This window comes from Cebus imitator, unplaced genomic scaffold (assembly GCF_001604975.1).
Source record: "Cebus imitator isolate Cc_AM_T3 unplaced genomic scaffold, Cebus_imitator-1.0 Scaffold518, whole genome shotgun sequence".
Lineage (NCBI taxonomy): Eukaryota > Metazoa > Chordata > Mammalia > Primates > Cebidae > Cebus > Cebus imitator.
The window spans coordinates 447,788-465,690 of NW_016107833.1; the positions used below are offsets into that span (position 1 = coordinate 447,788).

At 45.5% G+C, this 17,903-nt stretch overlaps 1 protein-coding gene across 1 annotated transcript in view; it reads right to left on the reverse strand.

Annotated features, from left to right (window-relative positions):
- APCDD1 (APC down-regulated 1) overlaps nucleotides 1-17,903 on the reverse strand; it is a 34,038-nt gene that overhangs the window by 6,810 nt on the left and 9,325 nt on the right. Inside the window, exons 2-3 of the mRNA XM_017514176.1 lie at nucleotides 12,276-12,459; nucleotides 8,853-9,384 (exon numbers count right to left, since the gene is read on the reverse strand). Of these exons, the coding sequence (XP_017369665.1) occupies nucleotides 8,853-9,384; nucleotides 12,276-12,459 (716 nt within the window). The remainder of the gene's footprint in view (nucleotides 1-8,852; nucleotides 9,385-12,275; nucleotides 12,460-17,903) is intronic.

The following is a 17,903-nucleotide window of genomic DNA, read 5'->3' on the forward strand; positions in this document are numbered from 1 at the left end:
GGAATTTGCCATCTTAGCCATTTTTAAGTATATTCACACTGCAGTGTGGCCACCCCTGGAACCTATTTGTCTTCCCCAGCTGAAAATCTACACCCACTAAACACTAACACCCCATTCTCCCTTCTGCCCCTGGAAGCCCCCATTCTCCTTTGTCTCTGTGGATTTGACTAATCTAGGTGCCTCATATGAGAGGAATCATTACTATTTGTCCTTTTGTATCTGGCTTATCTCACTTAGCATAAGATCCTCAAGTTTTATCGATGTTGTAAAATGTGTCAGAATTTACCTCCTTTTAAAGATGAATGATATTCTATCGTATGTATATTTCGCAGTTTTAGCTACAGTTGAATAAGGAGACATCTCTGTATTGTTAACAAATTTTAAAATATCATTTATGCTCCTAATTGTCATAATCTTTGGCTTGAATAAAACTTAAGAGCCCTACAGGCACAACTACAGAGAAGGAGAAATTAAAGCCTGTATATTGTATTGGTTCTAAAGTTTATCTTTTCTAAGATGCTTTTTGGAAACAGTATCCTTCCAAGATAGATACATGTAAAGTGAATCACATGTGCAGTTTTTAAACATGATGAGTGATTGGTATTGTGGAATATCATTTGCTATGTAAAATTATTCCTTCTTTTTTTAGGATCCATGTTCCAAGACCCGACTCTCATTTGAGAAGTGTCCTCTCCCAGGCTCACCAACTTGGTTTCCACGGCATCCCGTTTCCCTGAATCTTAGAAAGGGCTATTTAAAGCCAGAGTTTCTGTACACAGAATATTTGAAGGTTAAAGCAGAGGAACCAGAAAGTGTTTCCTTGTTGCTATTCTTTACACACACTATAAAAAGCTTTCATCAGAAAGAGGAAGGGAGAAAAAAGATCCCTATGCAAGTAATCTCTGGAAAAAAAAATCAAGCTTATTCTAAAAAGAAAAAAACTTATACTTTATAAGTGAGCAATGTTCTAGGCAGAGTGGGGTTCTGCATGCTCTGCACTGACTCCTGCCCAGCTCTGGGTAACAAGTTAAATAACTACAGCTTGCATTCACAGGACATTTGAGCCTGGGGGTTCAAGTACAGCATCTCCTTGGGCTTTACAACCTCCCAGGAGACCAAGGGTACGTTGTACAGATAAGGCAACTAAGGCACCTGGAGAGAAAAAGTCAGATGACTTTACAAACCCAAAGTGGAACCAGGATGGAAATTTGGACCATCTTAAGACTTGCTGAGTGCCACCTCCTGGCCGGAGCTGCCTCTCAGGCTGCAGAGAACAGACGTTTCCCCAGCAAGGACTCCAGCCCAGGAAAAGGTCTTCTCCGGCTGATGACTGATGGGGATTCTCCAGGCTTTCTCTATTCCCTGCCAATATTTATTTCTGGAGAGGTGGTTCAACAGCAACATTTGCTGACAGTATCCACTTGTTTTCGCCATCTTCCCAGAATGGAAGAAATTACTTAATGTGATCTTGTTGTGAACAGACTAAGGAAGCAGGCTGCATGAAACATAAGTCTTCACAAGCAGTGTTCCTTGAGGTAAAAGTTTTGTTCAAGGAAGGAGGAAAAATGGGAGTAGATGATGGAAACTTCCTTTCCTAGGGTTTTGTTCCCTGAATATTTATCACAAAGAAATCTGCTGTGGCCAATGCCCACATTGAAAGCTTTCTTTGTAACTGCAATGTGCTGAATGTTTGATTAAATTTCTGCTGTAGATAACCCTGCAGATACATCCTTCTCGGGTCTTCTCCATTACGAATTCTTTGAGGCCAAGACTAAGTGTTCTCTCTTTGTCACATTTCCCATGACATCCAGGAGAGAGCTGCATAGGGCTGTCAGCGAACAGATGAATGGAGAGAAAGTTGGCGTTGGATATGTAAAGAGTTAAATGGAGTAGCTAGCATTCATCACAAATGATGGGCGCCCACCTGCCAGGTGGGAGGGAACTCGGGGTGCTTTTCAGATCTGGGATTATAGGAGCTTGTGAACTCAGGCTCATTTTGATCACCTTTTACAGGGAGCATGATGATGCCATTTTTAGAAGGAAGTGGTGAAGAGCTGTGACAATAGGTACAGACTGCCCAGGCAGGCTTGCTTTCTATCCCACTGCAATAGACGGAATGTTTGTGTCCTCTCAAAATCCATGTTCAAATCCTTACTGTCAATGTAAGGAAATTAGGAGGTGGATTCTGTGGCGGGTGACTAGGTCATGAGGGTGCAGCCCTTAAGAAGGGGATTAGAGCCCTTATAAAAGAGGCCCGAGAGTTTTCCACCTGTCTTGCTGACACATGAGGATACAAGGAGAGGTCAGCAGTCTGTAACCTGAGAGAGGGCCCTGAACAGGATTCCAGCCTCCCACCATGCTGGTGCCTTGATCTTGGCCCCCCATCCTCCAGAACTGTGAGAAATGAGTGGTTGTCCCCAGTCCATGCTGCTGCTTTGCTATGGCAGCCTGGATGGACCAAGGCACCTGCCACTCAGGACCCACTCCCCGCAGGCTACGGCAGCTCCTCAGTGTACCGCGTCATCCTGGCCAGGATACTGACACCTCTGTGAGGCCAGGAGGACTCAGAGCCTCAGGGAGACTGCCCAGTACCCCATCCCCCAAGCCTGCTACTGCCATCCAGGAAGGGGCCTGGGCCAGGAAAGCAAGGAGAAGGGTAGAAACCAGGCTGCTAATTCCTGTATCTGTAGTTGACTACAGAAGCAGGGCAGAGTAAAACTCAACCAAACACTTCCACGTCCTGGAATTCAGCAGGGGCAACTGATGGGTCCTCAGGAGCAACATCAGCCTTCTGGAAATGGGCTTCCAAAGCAGCTTAGAATCTGAGAAGAGAGCTCACAAAGGCCTTTTCTGTTTTAGTTAACATTAGTATCACAAAAATGACCATTCGCCTCTACCTTTCCTATACATACACATGACTACTGACCCAAGGGATAGAGAAAAAGGACCCTAAGAAGATGGTTCTTTAAAAGAAATGACTTTAAGAATGGTTTCTGAGAAGAATTTTTATTTATTTTTACATGCTTCTTTCTCCTACTCCTATGCATTTTGATTCATTTATAATTAAAGTAGATTTATTAAATCTGCTGTAAATCCAGTGGGCACCCCTGGCTGGCCCATCCTCTTCCTTTCTCCCCTCAGGCCTCAGCGAACACTCCCTGCAGCATACTTTTTAAATGGCCACTTTCCTGCTTTTGCAGGCTTCCCTGTGTCCTCTCAGCTTTCTTGCCTTTTAAGGGATAAAATGTTTACAACTTGCATTGTCCCTGACAACAAATATTTCCTGGTGGCCTAACTCCTTAAATAAAGCAACCTTGCATGCCTGTTTATCTGCTGAAATACTCTGGAGTCAAGAAATACAACGAGTTGTTTCTGCAATAAAAGTGTGTATCAGCAGCCTTGTAGCCCCGCAACTGTCTGACACTGCACACCTCGGCCCAGATAAAATGTCCACAAAAGCAACCTCTTCAGGGTCAAGACCCGCTCAACTGACCCCTGTTGCCAGCTCCATTTTTTCATAGAACTGAGCAATATTTGCTGCCTTATAGGAAACACCTGGCTCCAGCAAGCAGTCCGTTTTCTTCTAGGGTCCTCCTCATAAGACTAGTTCTTGAAACTGTTTTAGGTCATGACTTCTTGAACTTCTGGTCATTCACCACCTCCTCCATTTCTCGTCACCTCTGCAAATCACACCAGCAGAAAGAGAAGTGGCATGGAATTCTTCCAAAAGCACCTGGCTCCTTCTATACCTGAGCGACCCGGGTGCCCACCTACCCAGGAGTCACACCAAGCACATGTTCAGGGAGACATCCCTCCATGCCGGCTCCTGAAGCTGGGCTGAAAAGTCCAGGGCCCAAGGCCACTCGACTCAACATCCTCACGTTGTCACTGATATCAGGAAGCTGCACAGGTCACACATCCTCTAAAAAGCCTCTGAGAGGCAAGCTACCTCAAATACATATGCTGGCTCACAGCCTAGCGGCTCCCAAAGAATTTGAGAGCGAAAGCGCAGCACGTTCTTCTTCTGCAGTGCTCAGGTGCTCCCAAAGCCTGATGCTTTTCTTCCTCCCGTGTGTAGCTCCCCTGCTGTACATGTGCTGGGATCGAATATTTCAGATACACGGCCTGGGGAAGGCTGTCTAGTTTTCAGACAGCCCCTTTGATTTACAATCCTGTGGTTAAATCAGTGCAGGATTTTGGAGAAAGACCAATTCCCTTTGCTTATGAGTCTGATCCCAAGGTTCTGGCATCTCTCACGACCCTGGCAATCATTTGCTTTTAATTACCGTTTGATTCCATCCCTGAAAGCATGAGCCTGGCTGTTACCCCACAAGTGCACGGTTCTGAAGAATCTCAGCAGAGGGTTATGGCTGCTCTGATGCTAAATTCGGTTCAGGCAAAGCATCTTTCAGGGTTATTTTAGGCTGTCTTGACTTTTGTATAATGAAGAGTAGCCACTTCTATCCTGAAAGAACCCTCCCTGCACACCTGAATCTCTTCAAACATCACTTATTTGCCAAAGGATTCTGGACCTCACAGCAAAGCTGCATAAAGCTTAGAAAAACAAGTTGACTTAAAGTTTGTATTTTTACATGGTGTCCTGTTTCTAGAGGGGCTGAGACTCGTGGTTTGAAACTCAATTTAGCATTTAAACTAATTTTCAGCCCGGTCTCTATGGACCAGCAATTAGGGAAGGAAAGGAGGAGTTTCCAGCCTCTCCTGCGCAGGCGTGTGCGGTCTTTGAAGATGCTCCCCCTGCCCTTTTTCCTGTCTTTGCCGGGCGGCCACAGACGGGCCAGACGACCTGCTGCTGCTGGGCCCGTGTGGGTACACAGCGCCTGGGCTTTGTGGTGCCGGGTCTGGAAAGGTACCAATGACTGAGTCCATTTTATGCCTTCTCGGAGCTGTCCTGGGGAAGGATCTGAAAACTTCCTGAAGACTCCGCTGCACACTGCAGGCCAAGAGGTACAAGGCGAGAGACAACAACAGAAGAATGGGCCCTTTCAGCTCCCAGAGCCACTCGGCCTTCCACTGACCCCCAGCCATCTTGCGGGGCCGCCAGGCCGGCTTGGAAAGCCTGGGTCCTCCTCCCAGCTGGGCTGCCACCTGCATCTGTGGCCACAGCATTCCTCTGGGCCTGAGAGTGTTTGCCGGCTTTTGTTTGTTGTTGTTTTTTTAATCTAAATTTTCCGTGATGACTGGGCTTAGAAGATCACAGGACAAAATGCAAGAGGTACCAAAAGTGAAGTCTCTGTCCGACCAACAGCTCTGTCTCTTCCTCTGAGGCAGTCATTAATTTCCTCTAGAAATATCTGATTCCTCTGCAAAGAGTCCATCTTCTTCTCCTTTCATTATCAGTTTTATGTACAAGGTATCATATTGTTCATGCTGTTTTGTAACTTCCTTTTTTCCCTACTTAACAATATGTCTCAGGTAATATCTAAGGTCCTAGAGCTCTTTCCACCCTTAATTTTCTGTCATCAAGGAATCAGGCCTACATTAAAGAGTCTACTTCTTAAGAATCTGGATAAATGTTCCCACAACTGCCTTAGCAGAGCAGGGAGGAGAAAATGGGAGGAAGTGTTTTATGATTAGGCATCATGAAACACTTTGATGTTCCCTGGTCATTGTTATTCTCATTCCTCTCGGAGCCATTGGCCCAGAAGGACGGCTTACTCTAGGTTAGAAGAGATGGAGCTTTGCAGAGACGCCCTAACCCGACGCCCACAGGATTCTGCACATTAACCCTATCGATTCTTATATTTTAGCCATTTTCTAAAAAAGGAAAACAAAGTCTCCAATAGGTCAGATAACTACCAATCCCACACAGCTGATAACAGCAGATCTGGCTTTCAGGACTGGCTACCGTTTCTGAAGTCCACACACTTGCCAATGTGTCCAGAAGGTGTTAAATTCTAAAAAGGTCAGCTTTACAATTGCCATCTGTAATTCCCATGCCAATATTTAATAATTTTCACTTTTGGGGCATTTTCCCTCCAGGAACCACAGACAGGTCTGGTGAGGGACAGTGACAGGAATGAAGTTTCCCCTCCTGGACTAGGGGAGAGAGAATACCCTGGGCACCAGCCTTAGCAATGCTGACTGGGCTTTCAGACTCCATCCGTGGAGCTACATCCACGAAGTGCACCGGAGAGCTGAGGGTAGAGAGACAGGTAAGAAAATAAACGTGGTTATGGGTTAATTTTTCTCCCAGTGCTAAAAAGAGCAAAAGAGATCAAAGCCCACCCAGGTACATGAAGGTGAGGAAAAGGAACTGGAACCTGAGTGGGTGCAAAGGACCTGCCCAAGGTCAGGTTCAGAGCCTACAGCCCGGCCGACGCCGGCCCAGCAGGTTCCCTGGCCACACCTGCTTCCTTACTCACATCTCGCACTCAAGGCTCCCCGCGTTTTGGCGTTTTGCGGCTCCCTTGTGTCTCTGTTGGAGGGTGGGCAGGCTCTACCTACTCAGCAGACCTTCACAAAGGTCCTGGGGGAATAAGGGGTTGCAGGGATGCTCCTGGCTAACCCCAGGTTTCTGGGTTATCTGCAGGCCATTTTTATTCATGACATTCACACCTTCCTCGTGTTACCTGAAATCATTTGAAAGATGGTGACCAGGTGCAGTGGCTCATGCCTGTAATCCCAGCACTTTGGGAGGCTGAGGCACGCAGATCATGTGAGGTCAGGAGTTCAAGACCAGCCTGGCCAACGTGGTGAAACCCCACCTCTACTGAAAATACAAAAAGTAGCTGGGCATGGTGGTGGGCACTGTAGTCCCAGCTACTTGGGACACTGAGGCAGGAGAATAGCTTGAACTCAACAGGCAGAAGTTGCAGTGAGCCAAGACTGCACCACTGCACTACAGCCTGGGCAACAAGAGTGAAACTCCATCTCAAAACAAAAACTAAACAAAAAACTCAGAAAGATGGCTAGACTATACTCAGAGGGAGCCAAAGGTAGGTATGAAGCCCCTTCTCCTGCTACTATCTCAAAACAAGGGGACTTGGCTTCGATAAAACAAGAGAAATGCTACGCTACGGTGTGGGGTGCCACCTCTGGGCAGTGCTGCCGACCAGAGAGGTCCTAAAATGCAATTCGAAGCCCATTATTCCTACCCATTTTTCCAAGACACCCACTCAAGTCTGACCGAGAAAGCACACCCCAGTCCAGCTATCACCCTATGAGAAGTTTCTCCTCCTGATACTTATGCTGGGGAATCGACATGTTGAAGGGGCAGAGCTTTGGGCTCCTTCCCCTGTGGCCCTTTCTAGGAAAACCTCTGGGGCCCCCAACAGCAGCAGCAATGCAGCTGGCATCAGAGGCTGCCCTCCCTCTCTACCCTAACTCATGTTGCCCTCTTGAGTGCACTGGAAACTTACAAGGCAGAATGAAATGAGCCTAGCTCCTGATCTGCGTCAGAACAAACTCACAGTGGCACCCTGAGCCGGTGGGAGCACAGGGCTTAGGCGCATGGGGTGAGCACTGGGCTTAGGCATATGGGGTGAGCACTGGGCTTAGGCACATGGGGTGAGTTCAGGGCTTCCTCTCGCACACGGGGACACAGCCCTGACAAGACGCATCCAGAGGAAGCAGCCTCCACCAAGCGGACTTCCTCAGCAGCTGTTTCATAATTTTATTAAGAGCCACTTGCATTTCACAAGCTCAGGATAACATAGATTAAAAAAGATAACATAGAGCAGACTTTGGCAGAGGAAGATTGTGGTACCTCTATTGGTTATGAGTAGTCTTGGAGGACTAGTAAGAAAAAAGATTTTTTGAAAAATGAAGAAACCACCAAACAAAATTTAAGGAGGGCTCCACAGTTACAGAGCCACCGTGCTCAAGAGTGTTCCACAAAGCCAGGGGGGATGGCCAGGGAGATGCTCCGCAGATACCTGCCCACTGCCCGCCTGCAGCAGGCCCGCGTCTGCACATTCGCACTGCGCCCTGGGCAGAAGCCCATGCCCCTCCAGCATGGGACTCCACAGGCTCTGCGGGGAGATGGTGGAGGTGATCGAGTTACACATGGACATGTGCTCTAAGCTTGTGGGAAGGAAATGCCTTGTGAATTCCAAATATAATTACTAGAATATCATTCAAGGAAAAGACATTATAAGGTTTAATTGTTTCCTGCCCTCCTTGGTCCCTCTTCTGATCATGGTGACTTTACATTTTCCTTAGTGAAATGGAAAGAATACGGGGTATGGAGAAAGGAGCTTTGGGCTCACGGTCCAGCAGGAAAACTCAGTAGCCATGTGGCCTGGTCAAGAGCCATAAAGCCTGGGACCTCAGTAGCCTATTCTGCCTAAGAGGGTCGGGACTCACCAGGGTGTCCCTGAGGAGTGGAAGCAGTGACTCTGGTGGAAGGTCTCTGTGGAGTCCAACATCCCCACGCAAATCCCAGTCACCTCCTCTTTCTGTCCCTCCCCGCCTCCTCTGGGGCCCAGGTTGCTATTGTTTAGTATCTTTTCTAGGTGTGGTTATAACATCACCACGTTTCCTTCACTTTCCTCTTGGAATCACTGAAGACATTCCTGGGATGGGAGAGCTGAAAGGAGCCTTAGAAATTTTTCTGGAACCATCATTCCACACCACCACCCACTTCAACAGGAGAACTGAGACTCTGAGTCACAGAGCAAGTTGGTGGCAGACCCAGGTCTCCTGACTGGCTACAGCCCCCCAGCCCCAGCCTTCCATGTCTCCTCCCACCTTGCAGCAGCCCCACCTTGGCCTGACCCACCATGATGCAGAATCCCCCCTTTCACAGGTGCCCTGGAGCCTCCATGGCAAGCCTTTAAGAAGGATCACCCACTTTACTCAATAAAGAGGAGAACACAGAGCTCTGAGGGTACCTTGGCATTCTGCAGTGGGGGCTGGTAACTGGACGGCCGGTAGAACATCCTCTGGGTGGCATCGGTGTGAATATCGCCAAGGAAGAGCTCCTCGACCAGATGGTCGAGGTTGTGGTGAAGGTACTGCTTCTCCACCCGGATGAGCTGAAGCTCATGCATGGCAAAGTTCACGGCCGTGGTGCACTCACAGCCATTCTCCTCCCGCCAGAGGTCGTAGGCCACATCCTGCACCCAGGGGCCCCCATCTTCGAGGAAACCTGGGCACGTGCGGTTCACCTGCTGGCCCAGCTTCTCGGCTACCGCCTCTGTGTGGCAGATCACCTGGATGTTGTGCAACTGGTAGTCAGCTTCCGTGCCCCCTCGGATGATCCAGGAGGCCTGGCGGAGGCGGATCTTGCCCCGAATGATGAGAGTATAGGTGGGATTTGTGCACCGGTTGCTGCCATAATAAAACTGGTAGGCCTTGAAGGTGTTATTGTGGTAGAATCTGTACGACCTTGTGATGAACTCTGGGCCTGACCTTACTTCACAGCTGGGAAAGAAAGGGGGAAGGAGAGACCTTTGTAAGCCCAAAGGTATGGGAAAGAGATTCATTATAGTATTAAGAAATACAGAAATAATAATAAAATGCTGATGATGGACCAGACACTGTCATCAGCCCTTTATAGATACCAACTCATTGACTCCTCACCACAGCCTAGGAGTTAGATCTTATTATCACCTATATTTTACAGGTGGGGAAACTGAGGCACGAGGTTAGGGAACATACGCAAGAGCACATGACCAGCAAGTATCACAGCCAGTCCATGAATCCAGGCAGCCTGGCTCTGGTGCTGTGCTCCTAGTCACTCTGCCTCAGCCAGCCTTCTACTCGCTTCACGAGCAGGCCAGGAAGGCAAACACCTGCTGCCCTCACCTCCACCTGTGAGCCTCCCTTATGCAGACATTTCTTTCTGGATAAAGAGGACGAGTGTTGTGGTGGCCTATAAAAGAAGTTCCCTTACCCTAATTCAAAAACAGCTGATTTCCTGAACACTTTTATTTTATGGACCTTGGCTACAATAGGCAGATGCAAAATGTCTGTCATCATGAGACAGAATCTAGTCACCCAGCGGCAAATGAAAACTCATCCTTTTGTCCATTCAAAATTAATTTTCTTTCTAGTAGAAAAGTAAAGGAGCAATTAACTAAAAGCAAAGCTGGCACAACAGAAATAAGGGCTCCTTTTGTTTGTGATGGTTGCCAATGTGGCCTTAGATGAATGCTAGGTTTCTGAGCCAGAAGCACTAAGACAGACTCTACGGAGCATAACAGCAGTGGGATGGAATTGAGGAATTTCACACACAGCTCTGATTGTCATCTATTCACATACACCAGCTGAGGCTGCAACGGGGGGCACGGGGAGGTACTTAAAGCCCTGGGCAAGTAACCTGGACTTCGCCTTTTGTTAGATCCTAGTCTCAGTTACTCCATGACTTTCAGCTCATCAGTTCTGGCCTTCCCACTCCGCTGTCATCTATGATGCTAACACAGATTCTGGTTTGAACTGACAAAGCAATGCTAAATCAAGCAGTCAGGCTAAAATGCCAAACACAAGTAGTTTTCAAAATTGCTAACATTTTAATTTATTTGTTGATGGATTGGTGAAAGATAAGCATTATTTAGAAGGGGGTACCGTTGTTATGTAAAGTTTAACAACTGATGACGAGTAACATCCTATGGACATAAGGCACACGGCAGTACTTGGGGTATCTGTAATCTTAGGAAAAGGAGAGAGAAAATACCCCAGATTTCTCCCACAAGGAAAGAGAAGTTTAGTGTAAGCAGTGATTCACGTTAGATGAGGTTTAGAAAAGAAGACCCCTTATGTTTAATTTTTTAATCCAAGCATCAACAGTCTGTTGATTCTGCCTGCCACGTACAGTGGATCTCAGGCCCAGTCACTTTTCAACTGCCTCTGCAGCTCCTCTTACCCAAGCCTCCATCCTTTCTAACCAGAACAGTTGCAAAGGTCTTTTAGCTGCTCACCCCTAAATCACTTTTTCTCCCATCCACTTGCCAAACATCAGCCAGAACGCCCTTTCATAAAATTGAATCATGTTTTAAGCATGGCCCCTACTGAGGGCCTGCAATGACTTTTCAGTTCTCTTAGGTTTCAGTTCCCTCTGGTCTGCAAGATGCCTTAGAGCTGGCCCACCCTCCCCAGCAGTCTCATCTGAGGCTGTCTGCTCTGGTTTACTGCATCCCAGCCGCAGGGATCGCAGCCAGCCAGTCCTCCAATCTAGCCAGCCTCTTGTTCACTCTGCATCTAGCTGGGCCTCTGGCTCTTCCCACAGTCTTTGCACAGCCAACAATGTCACAGCTCTGGTGGACTTTCTGAACTCCACCCTGATTTTAAAATGGGGCCCCCGGTATTCTCTTTTAGCACCTGCTGTCTCCCCCACCCCTCCACTTCCATAGTATTTCTTGTGTACTTATAAAACCCCTGAAGATAGGGACCAGGTCTGTTTTGTTCACTGCTATATACACACAACTTAAAACAGTGCTTGGCACACAATAGGTACTCAATAAATATTTGTTGAATAAAATGATATTTTTAAAGTATGTAACATTAAGGTTGTTTATGAAAATTGTTTGTCGTGGTTATTTTCAGAGACCTCATTTTTATGAAATAAAATTCTGGGTCTTCATCATCTTATACAATTTCTTTTTTTCTCTTCTCCATATTCATCTGATCCCTCCCGAAGGAACTTAGAGGCTGTTATCCATATCCCAGGAACAGTGCATAGGGAGAAGTGATCAGATCCCACAGTTAGTCTTGTTAATTCTCAGCAGTTTAATGGGTAGAGGAAAAAAAATTGCAGATCTGCCTCTAGGCTATTTTTAAAAGCTCTAATGGAAGATAAGCCAGCGCTCAAACTGGAATAAATCTCAGCTTCCCAGCATGGAAAAGAATCCAAGAACTGCACCCTGGCTAGTAGAGGTAGCTTTTAACTTACTCTTAGAACCCTGAGGCCATATATTAAATTACCAGAATATGGCTAGAATATTTAGACTACACGGAGCTTGCAAGTCATGTTTCAGGGTTGGTGAAATGCAGACTCTTAATTTCACTTGCTAATGGTTTCTTTTCATACACAAGTGGTCCCATAGAGTTCAGTAAACAAGGATCTATTCACTCACACTGTGTGGTTAACAAGGATACAATATAATCTCTGCTTTAGCATAAGATTTCTACAGTACTTAGCTCTTTTTCTTAACCAACCATGATTTCAAAGAGTGGTTTGGTTCTTCATTAGAACTTAGACAACACCTAAATCATTGTAAATGATATAAAGTCTCTATGCATCTGAAAACCCATAAGGAGGGTCTTCCATTGTGGTGTGCTTTCTGGCCTCTTTCAGACCCCACCTGTCTTCTTACCCTGTGGAGACCCAGTGGCCCTCGATTGTAGGTGGCATCTGCACTGTGATCCTTGCACCACTGTGGAGATGTTTGAGCATGTGATGGCACTGCGACTCCTTGAAAGCCCTCCATGCACTTTTCTCTAAGGACCTAGGGTGGGACCTGCTGTCTGGATGAAGGAGGGCAGAACCCTCTCCCAGCCCTGCAAAAAAAAAAAAAAAAGTAGAAAGTTAGCCAAAAGAACTAGCAGCAGACATGCATCAGGCCAAACAATCGCCTCTGCAGCAGGGAGTGGCTAAAGGTGGGAAATGATTGTTTATTCTACAAGGTGTCATCACAGCGCACGCTCTCATATAGGAGGCACACTCCAAAGTGGCAAGTGTCATTGTAGATCAATTCCCTGGTGAGAAAACTGAGGTCCTTGAAGATTATCAACATAACTTGCTTGAGATCACTTAGCTAGTTCCTGGCAAAGCCAGAGATCAAATTCATGCATCTATGAAGCAGCAATGAAGGCTGTGCATCTAAGGAGTGTTTGTGCAGGGTAGCCAAGGGAATGTGACCAACACTGTAGGAGAGAGAAATGAACATGTTCTGGAGCCACCAAAGCAGAGGAGGTGGGGAGAGGTGACAGCAGTGTGATCAGTAAGGGTGAATTTACACAATGACAGGTTTAGGTAAGGAAAGGAAAGAGCAAAGAAACCAGCCTTAATGAAAATGCAGCCAGGGCAGTGATGAAAGGATAAGGCCCAGGGGACTCAGATGATTCCCAGCTTGGATCTGCTTGCTGGCTGGGCTCCATCTGCTCACACCAAGCCATGCATTTTCTGGTTCTCTGTCTTCAAGGGGACACCCTCTAAAGGGCAGCTCACCGTGAGCCTTGTACCCTCCTACAATAGGGACATGGTGTGACATTTCCCCCCAATTATCTTCCAAGTTCAGCCCCTCACCCCTAGAAGGCCAGAAACAAGCTAAACATACAATATAGGGTTTTAAATTAAGAATAATGGCAAGAAGATTGCATATGTTTATTTCCCAGGGGTAAAGAAATACTAGCAGCAAGCTTATCTTCAGAACAAGTCATGCAGGTTGGCCACAAGCTACCCATGCAAAACTCCACCAGTCTAATGTTCAGAATAAAGCAATTAAAACTAATGGAGTTATCATCTGAAAGCCACAGTCTCCTCTGAGATTCACTCCTGAAGTGATTAACAAACCAACAGGCATTTACGGCAGACCTACTATGTATTTAGCCCTGTGTTAGGAAAAAAGACACTAGGTTAGACAACTTTACAAACTGTTTTGAATTGCAAAATAAATAAAATGTACCTGTCAGAATGCTACTGGTGAGGAGGCAATTCTGTTTTTTAATCAACACATGAATACCCTCATAAAGAACGCATGGTTTCTGAGAGATCATTTGAAAACAAAAAGTTAGATTCAGAATACAGTGACTTACAGCAATGTGATGAAAATCTGCCTGGATAAACTGCAGGATGATAACACTCAGGTATCTGTAAGACATTCAGATATTTACCATCGTGTGGCCAAAACATACAAAACACTGAACTAGTTTTTGCTATGAAGTCTTGGTGTTGAGAAGACCTTAGTTTCCGTGTCTGAACTCCCAGATTATCCCTCTAAGTAGAATTCTGGCTTTGGGATGGAAGGACAGCTTCTGATTGTTCTTACACATTTTACATGCAATGAATGTCAGTGAGACAAAGATACCTGTGGCTATTACTCAACTAAATGAAAATTGTAAAAAGAGATTCTAGGCACAAGAGGATGGTGCCATGTTCAAATTAAAGGCAACCTCACTCAGCCCTGTTTAGCCAAGTCCCTTGATTCTGGTCTGAGCTAAAACGAAGCCAACTCTGAACATGAGAACTCTGCCTAGTGTTGTTATTACTGATGGTCATGGTTATTAAGCAAGGGCCTCCTTTCCTGAGACCTTGAGTTCCATCAAGGGAAGGTGTCTCCACTAGATGGGAACTCCTGGGTATTCCCTCCCTGTCCCTCATTCTGTCCTCCCCAGGTGAAACCACATGAATTATGGAGGTGGAAGCAAGTGTGCTTGACTCAGTCATTTTTCTCTTTGCAAAACTAGCCTATTTACATAGTACATGCATTTTGATCAGCCGCTCCCCTCAGGGAGTGAGAACCATGCCCCTTTTGTTGTTCATGTGTGGCGCTAGGCCAGGTGGGAAGTCTGAAACATTCGGGGGGAAGTATGAGCACCCTGTCATGGGCACCCATCTACGCTGAGTCTTCTGATCGAGTATTTATCACTATGCTAATGTTTTAATCTCCGTGTGTCTCACCCTAGTGTTGAACACTGCCTTAGTTCTGAACCAGAACAGGGGAGAGGGGACTGCTCACTGGACCTCCGCCAGCCTCAACAGTTGTAATTATCTTCATAACTGTCAACATTTCCTCAGTGTCCCTGTTAGGCAGTCAAAGAATGAAACCGAATATAATTTGCTGTCTGGTGGCTCAACGGTGTGATCAGTTTTGATGTGGCTAAATTAAAATAAATTTTAGCTAAAGTTACAAGGTATTGGGAGTTGGGGGAGATTCTGCTTTAAATATGTCACTAAACAGTCAGCAAAGAAGCCATCGTCTCACTATCAAACAAGCTATGTTCTAAAACTTGATGTGTAGTCTTTTGCAAATATGAAAATAAAATGGCATAATTATTTTAGCAAAATTTAAAATGCAAGGAAAGCAACATTATACTTCTGGATTTTAAGCTTCTAGTCCTTTTTGTTGTGAAACCCTTCAGTAAACTATTCAATTTCTATATGAAGCTGCTTTATCCTTCAATCAATAAACTCAGTAAGCGCCAAAAAATAAAATAAAATAAAATAAAACTTGATGTGCAAACCTCTACACCCTGCAAGTGTTTTCCCATGAAGATAAGAAAAGCCAGGAGTGTAGTGAATATGGATAAAATCTCCCGAGCTCAGCTGCTTGGGTTTGAAATTAGATCTGCCACTTGAAGGATTGCACTGAATCCAAGACATCAAGGAGTGTTCAGATGCATCATTATTTTATTATCAGTGACAAAACACACACATTTAAACAATGACATGATGCCTTAACAACAGTACTGAGATACCCGCGTATCATTAACAGCAGCCTCTGCTGGCTCTGACGTTTCCTTTATCTAGTCAAAGACATTTGGCAATTTCTCTTGCATTGGTGACACTGCTGCACATGTGACAGGTGATCTGTTTGCTCTGCATATATTTCAGTAACAAAACACAAACAACGCCTCATCTTTTTTGGGCATTCTCCTTTCCAAGTGGCTGAATGATACTGTGTGAGAAAATATGGAGTTGCAGTTATTTTTCCAGTAACAAATGTTTGCTTCACTAATGTCAAATTAACACTCCACTGGTCTACTACAAGATCTGTCCGATTTTCACCATGGTTTTTTCTATTCAGTGCTGAGAGTGTAATTTATAAGTGAGTGAGGGAGGAAAACCCAAGCATACTGGCTCAAATGTATACTCTCTTGATGTTCAAAACCAGCCTATTTGCAAGGAATCTCCAGATAAGCCCCAAGGATGAATAAAAAGGAGGTGATATGGGGACAGTACGAGTATCTGTGTTCAGGTTCACACAGGCAAAGGGAATGTCACCCCTCATGGCTACTGTCTGGAGGCCAAGGAGGACTGAGACCCTCACTGACCATGAGATGTGCACCCCCTGCAGAGATCTTAAAGTATGAAAAAGATGAGTATCTTGCAATCGATGAAACACGGTATTAGTGCAGTGATCTTAAACAAATCACTTAACTCTCCAAGCCTCAGGCCACTCATCAGTGATGAAGGGATGACAACGTCACCCACTTCTTGAGGTTCGTCTCAGTTTAGCACACTGCCTTTCATTCCATGTTGATTGGTATTATTTCAAATAATAATAAGGTTCTCAGACCACTCTCAAAAACTCCTCTCTAACTAACAGAACAGTTAAAATCATGGTAAAGCCACATGGAGGAGCCAGGCTCACTCTGAGCTTTGAGGAGTACAAAGTATAAGGACACGAAGGCTCCAGGAAAAGTTAAATGATGACCCTCGATGTAAAAGAGAGACAGGCCCAAAGTGCCAGAGTCTGTGGTTGCTGATATATTATCCTCAGTTTAACAAATACCTATCAATGAGGCTGGGCACAGTAGCTCATGCCTGTAATCCCAACACTCTGGGAGGCTGAGGTGGGAGGATGGCTTGAAGCTAGGAGTTTGAGACCAGTCTGGGCAACATAACAAGACCCCATCTCTACAGGAAAATAAAAATAGCCAGGCATGGTGGTACATGCTTGTAGTCCCAGCTACTCAAGAGGCTGAGGTGGGATGATCACATGAGTCCAGGAGTTCAAGGGTGCAGTGAGCTATGATCGTGCCACTGCACTCCAGCTTAGGTGACAGAGTGAGACCCTGTCTGTAAATAAACAAATAAAACATACGTATTAACATTTATTTGCTATATTTTAGGAGCCAGAAGCATAAAGACTAATAAAGATAAGTTGTTCTGTGTGTGTGTGGTTTTTTTTTTTTTTTTTTTTTTTTTTGAAGCTCTTAAGATCTCACTGGCCTGGATGTCAAAGAACAAGGGTCAAAATGATGAAGCAGATTCTGGGAAGGAAGTTAGGGAGTTCAAAGGCAGAGGGAAAGGGAATGGTAGTAAGCATTTGTATGGGTCATTCATAAGACTAGTCACACGGGAAAGGAGGCCTATAGTTATGTTTTTAACCAGTGGTGGAAGAAATAAAATCTAAGAACCTCTAATACACAAATCATTGGAAAGCAGGAAAAAAATGATATTAAATAGCCCAGGGTTTCGAGAGATCAATATCCATTTTGCCATTGCTCACATCTGACAATGAGCACAGCTCAGGAACCCAGCGCGGCTGGCAGTGCAGCAAGGGCACCCATGGGAGCAGCCAGATGGAGAACTCCAAGGCTGGCACCGCTCCCCAAGGTCACAGTGATTTCAGGCTCACACTCTAGGGTGATATTCTATTTCTAAGATGGAAAAATGGGTTGGTATTTATTCCATTTTTATATTTTCCCTTCAAAGTACCCAACATCTTCATTACTCTTAAGGAGCTAAATTAATTTTACTCCTAAGGAGCAAAATTAAATGGGTCAAGTGAAAGAAGTTGCTGTAAGGCAGGAGAAACTGTCTCTTAGGCCTTCCATTCACCACTGCAAGTGGTCTGCAGTATTTACTTGGCTCATCTGATGTGGCAAATGTGGATGACTTTCCTGTGAGTACTACTTCTGTTAAATGGCTGGGAATTAAAAAGTCATTTGAAGCACTAATTTCAGCTGTAGCAGAGGCCAAGCATAAAAGTTAGACCAGAAACCCCAAAGCTTCCTTCTCAAGGATCAGCTACGGTATGCCTCTGGGGACACTAGCCTTAGAATTCTGGTCAACTGAGGAGCCCTTCTGTTTGTTGCATTGCCTGAAGTAAGCAAATTCCAAACTTGGGACTGGAAGCGAATCATTCATTCAATCAATCAGTAAGGCTCTGAAGGGCCAGGCACTGTTCTGGACATAGAAGCTACAAACATTTCTCCCCTGGGAGTCTCAGTTGGGCAAGAAACTACAGGGTTGTCAAGGACTCTACACAGAGTGA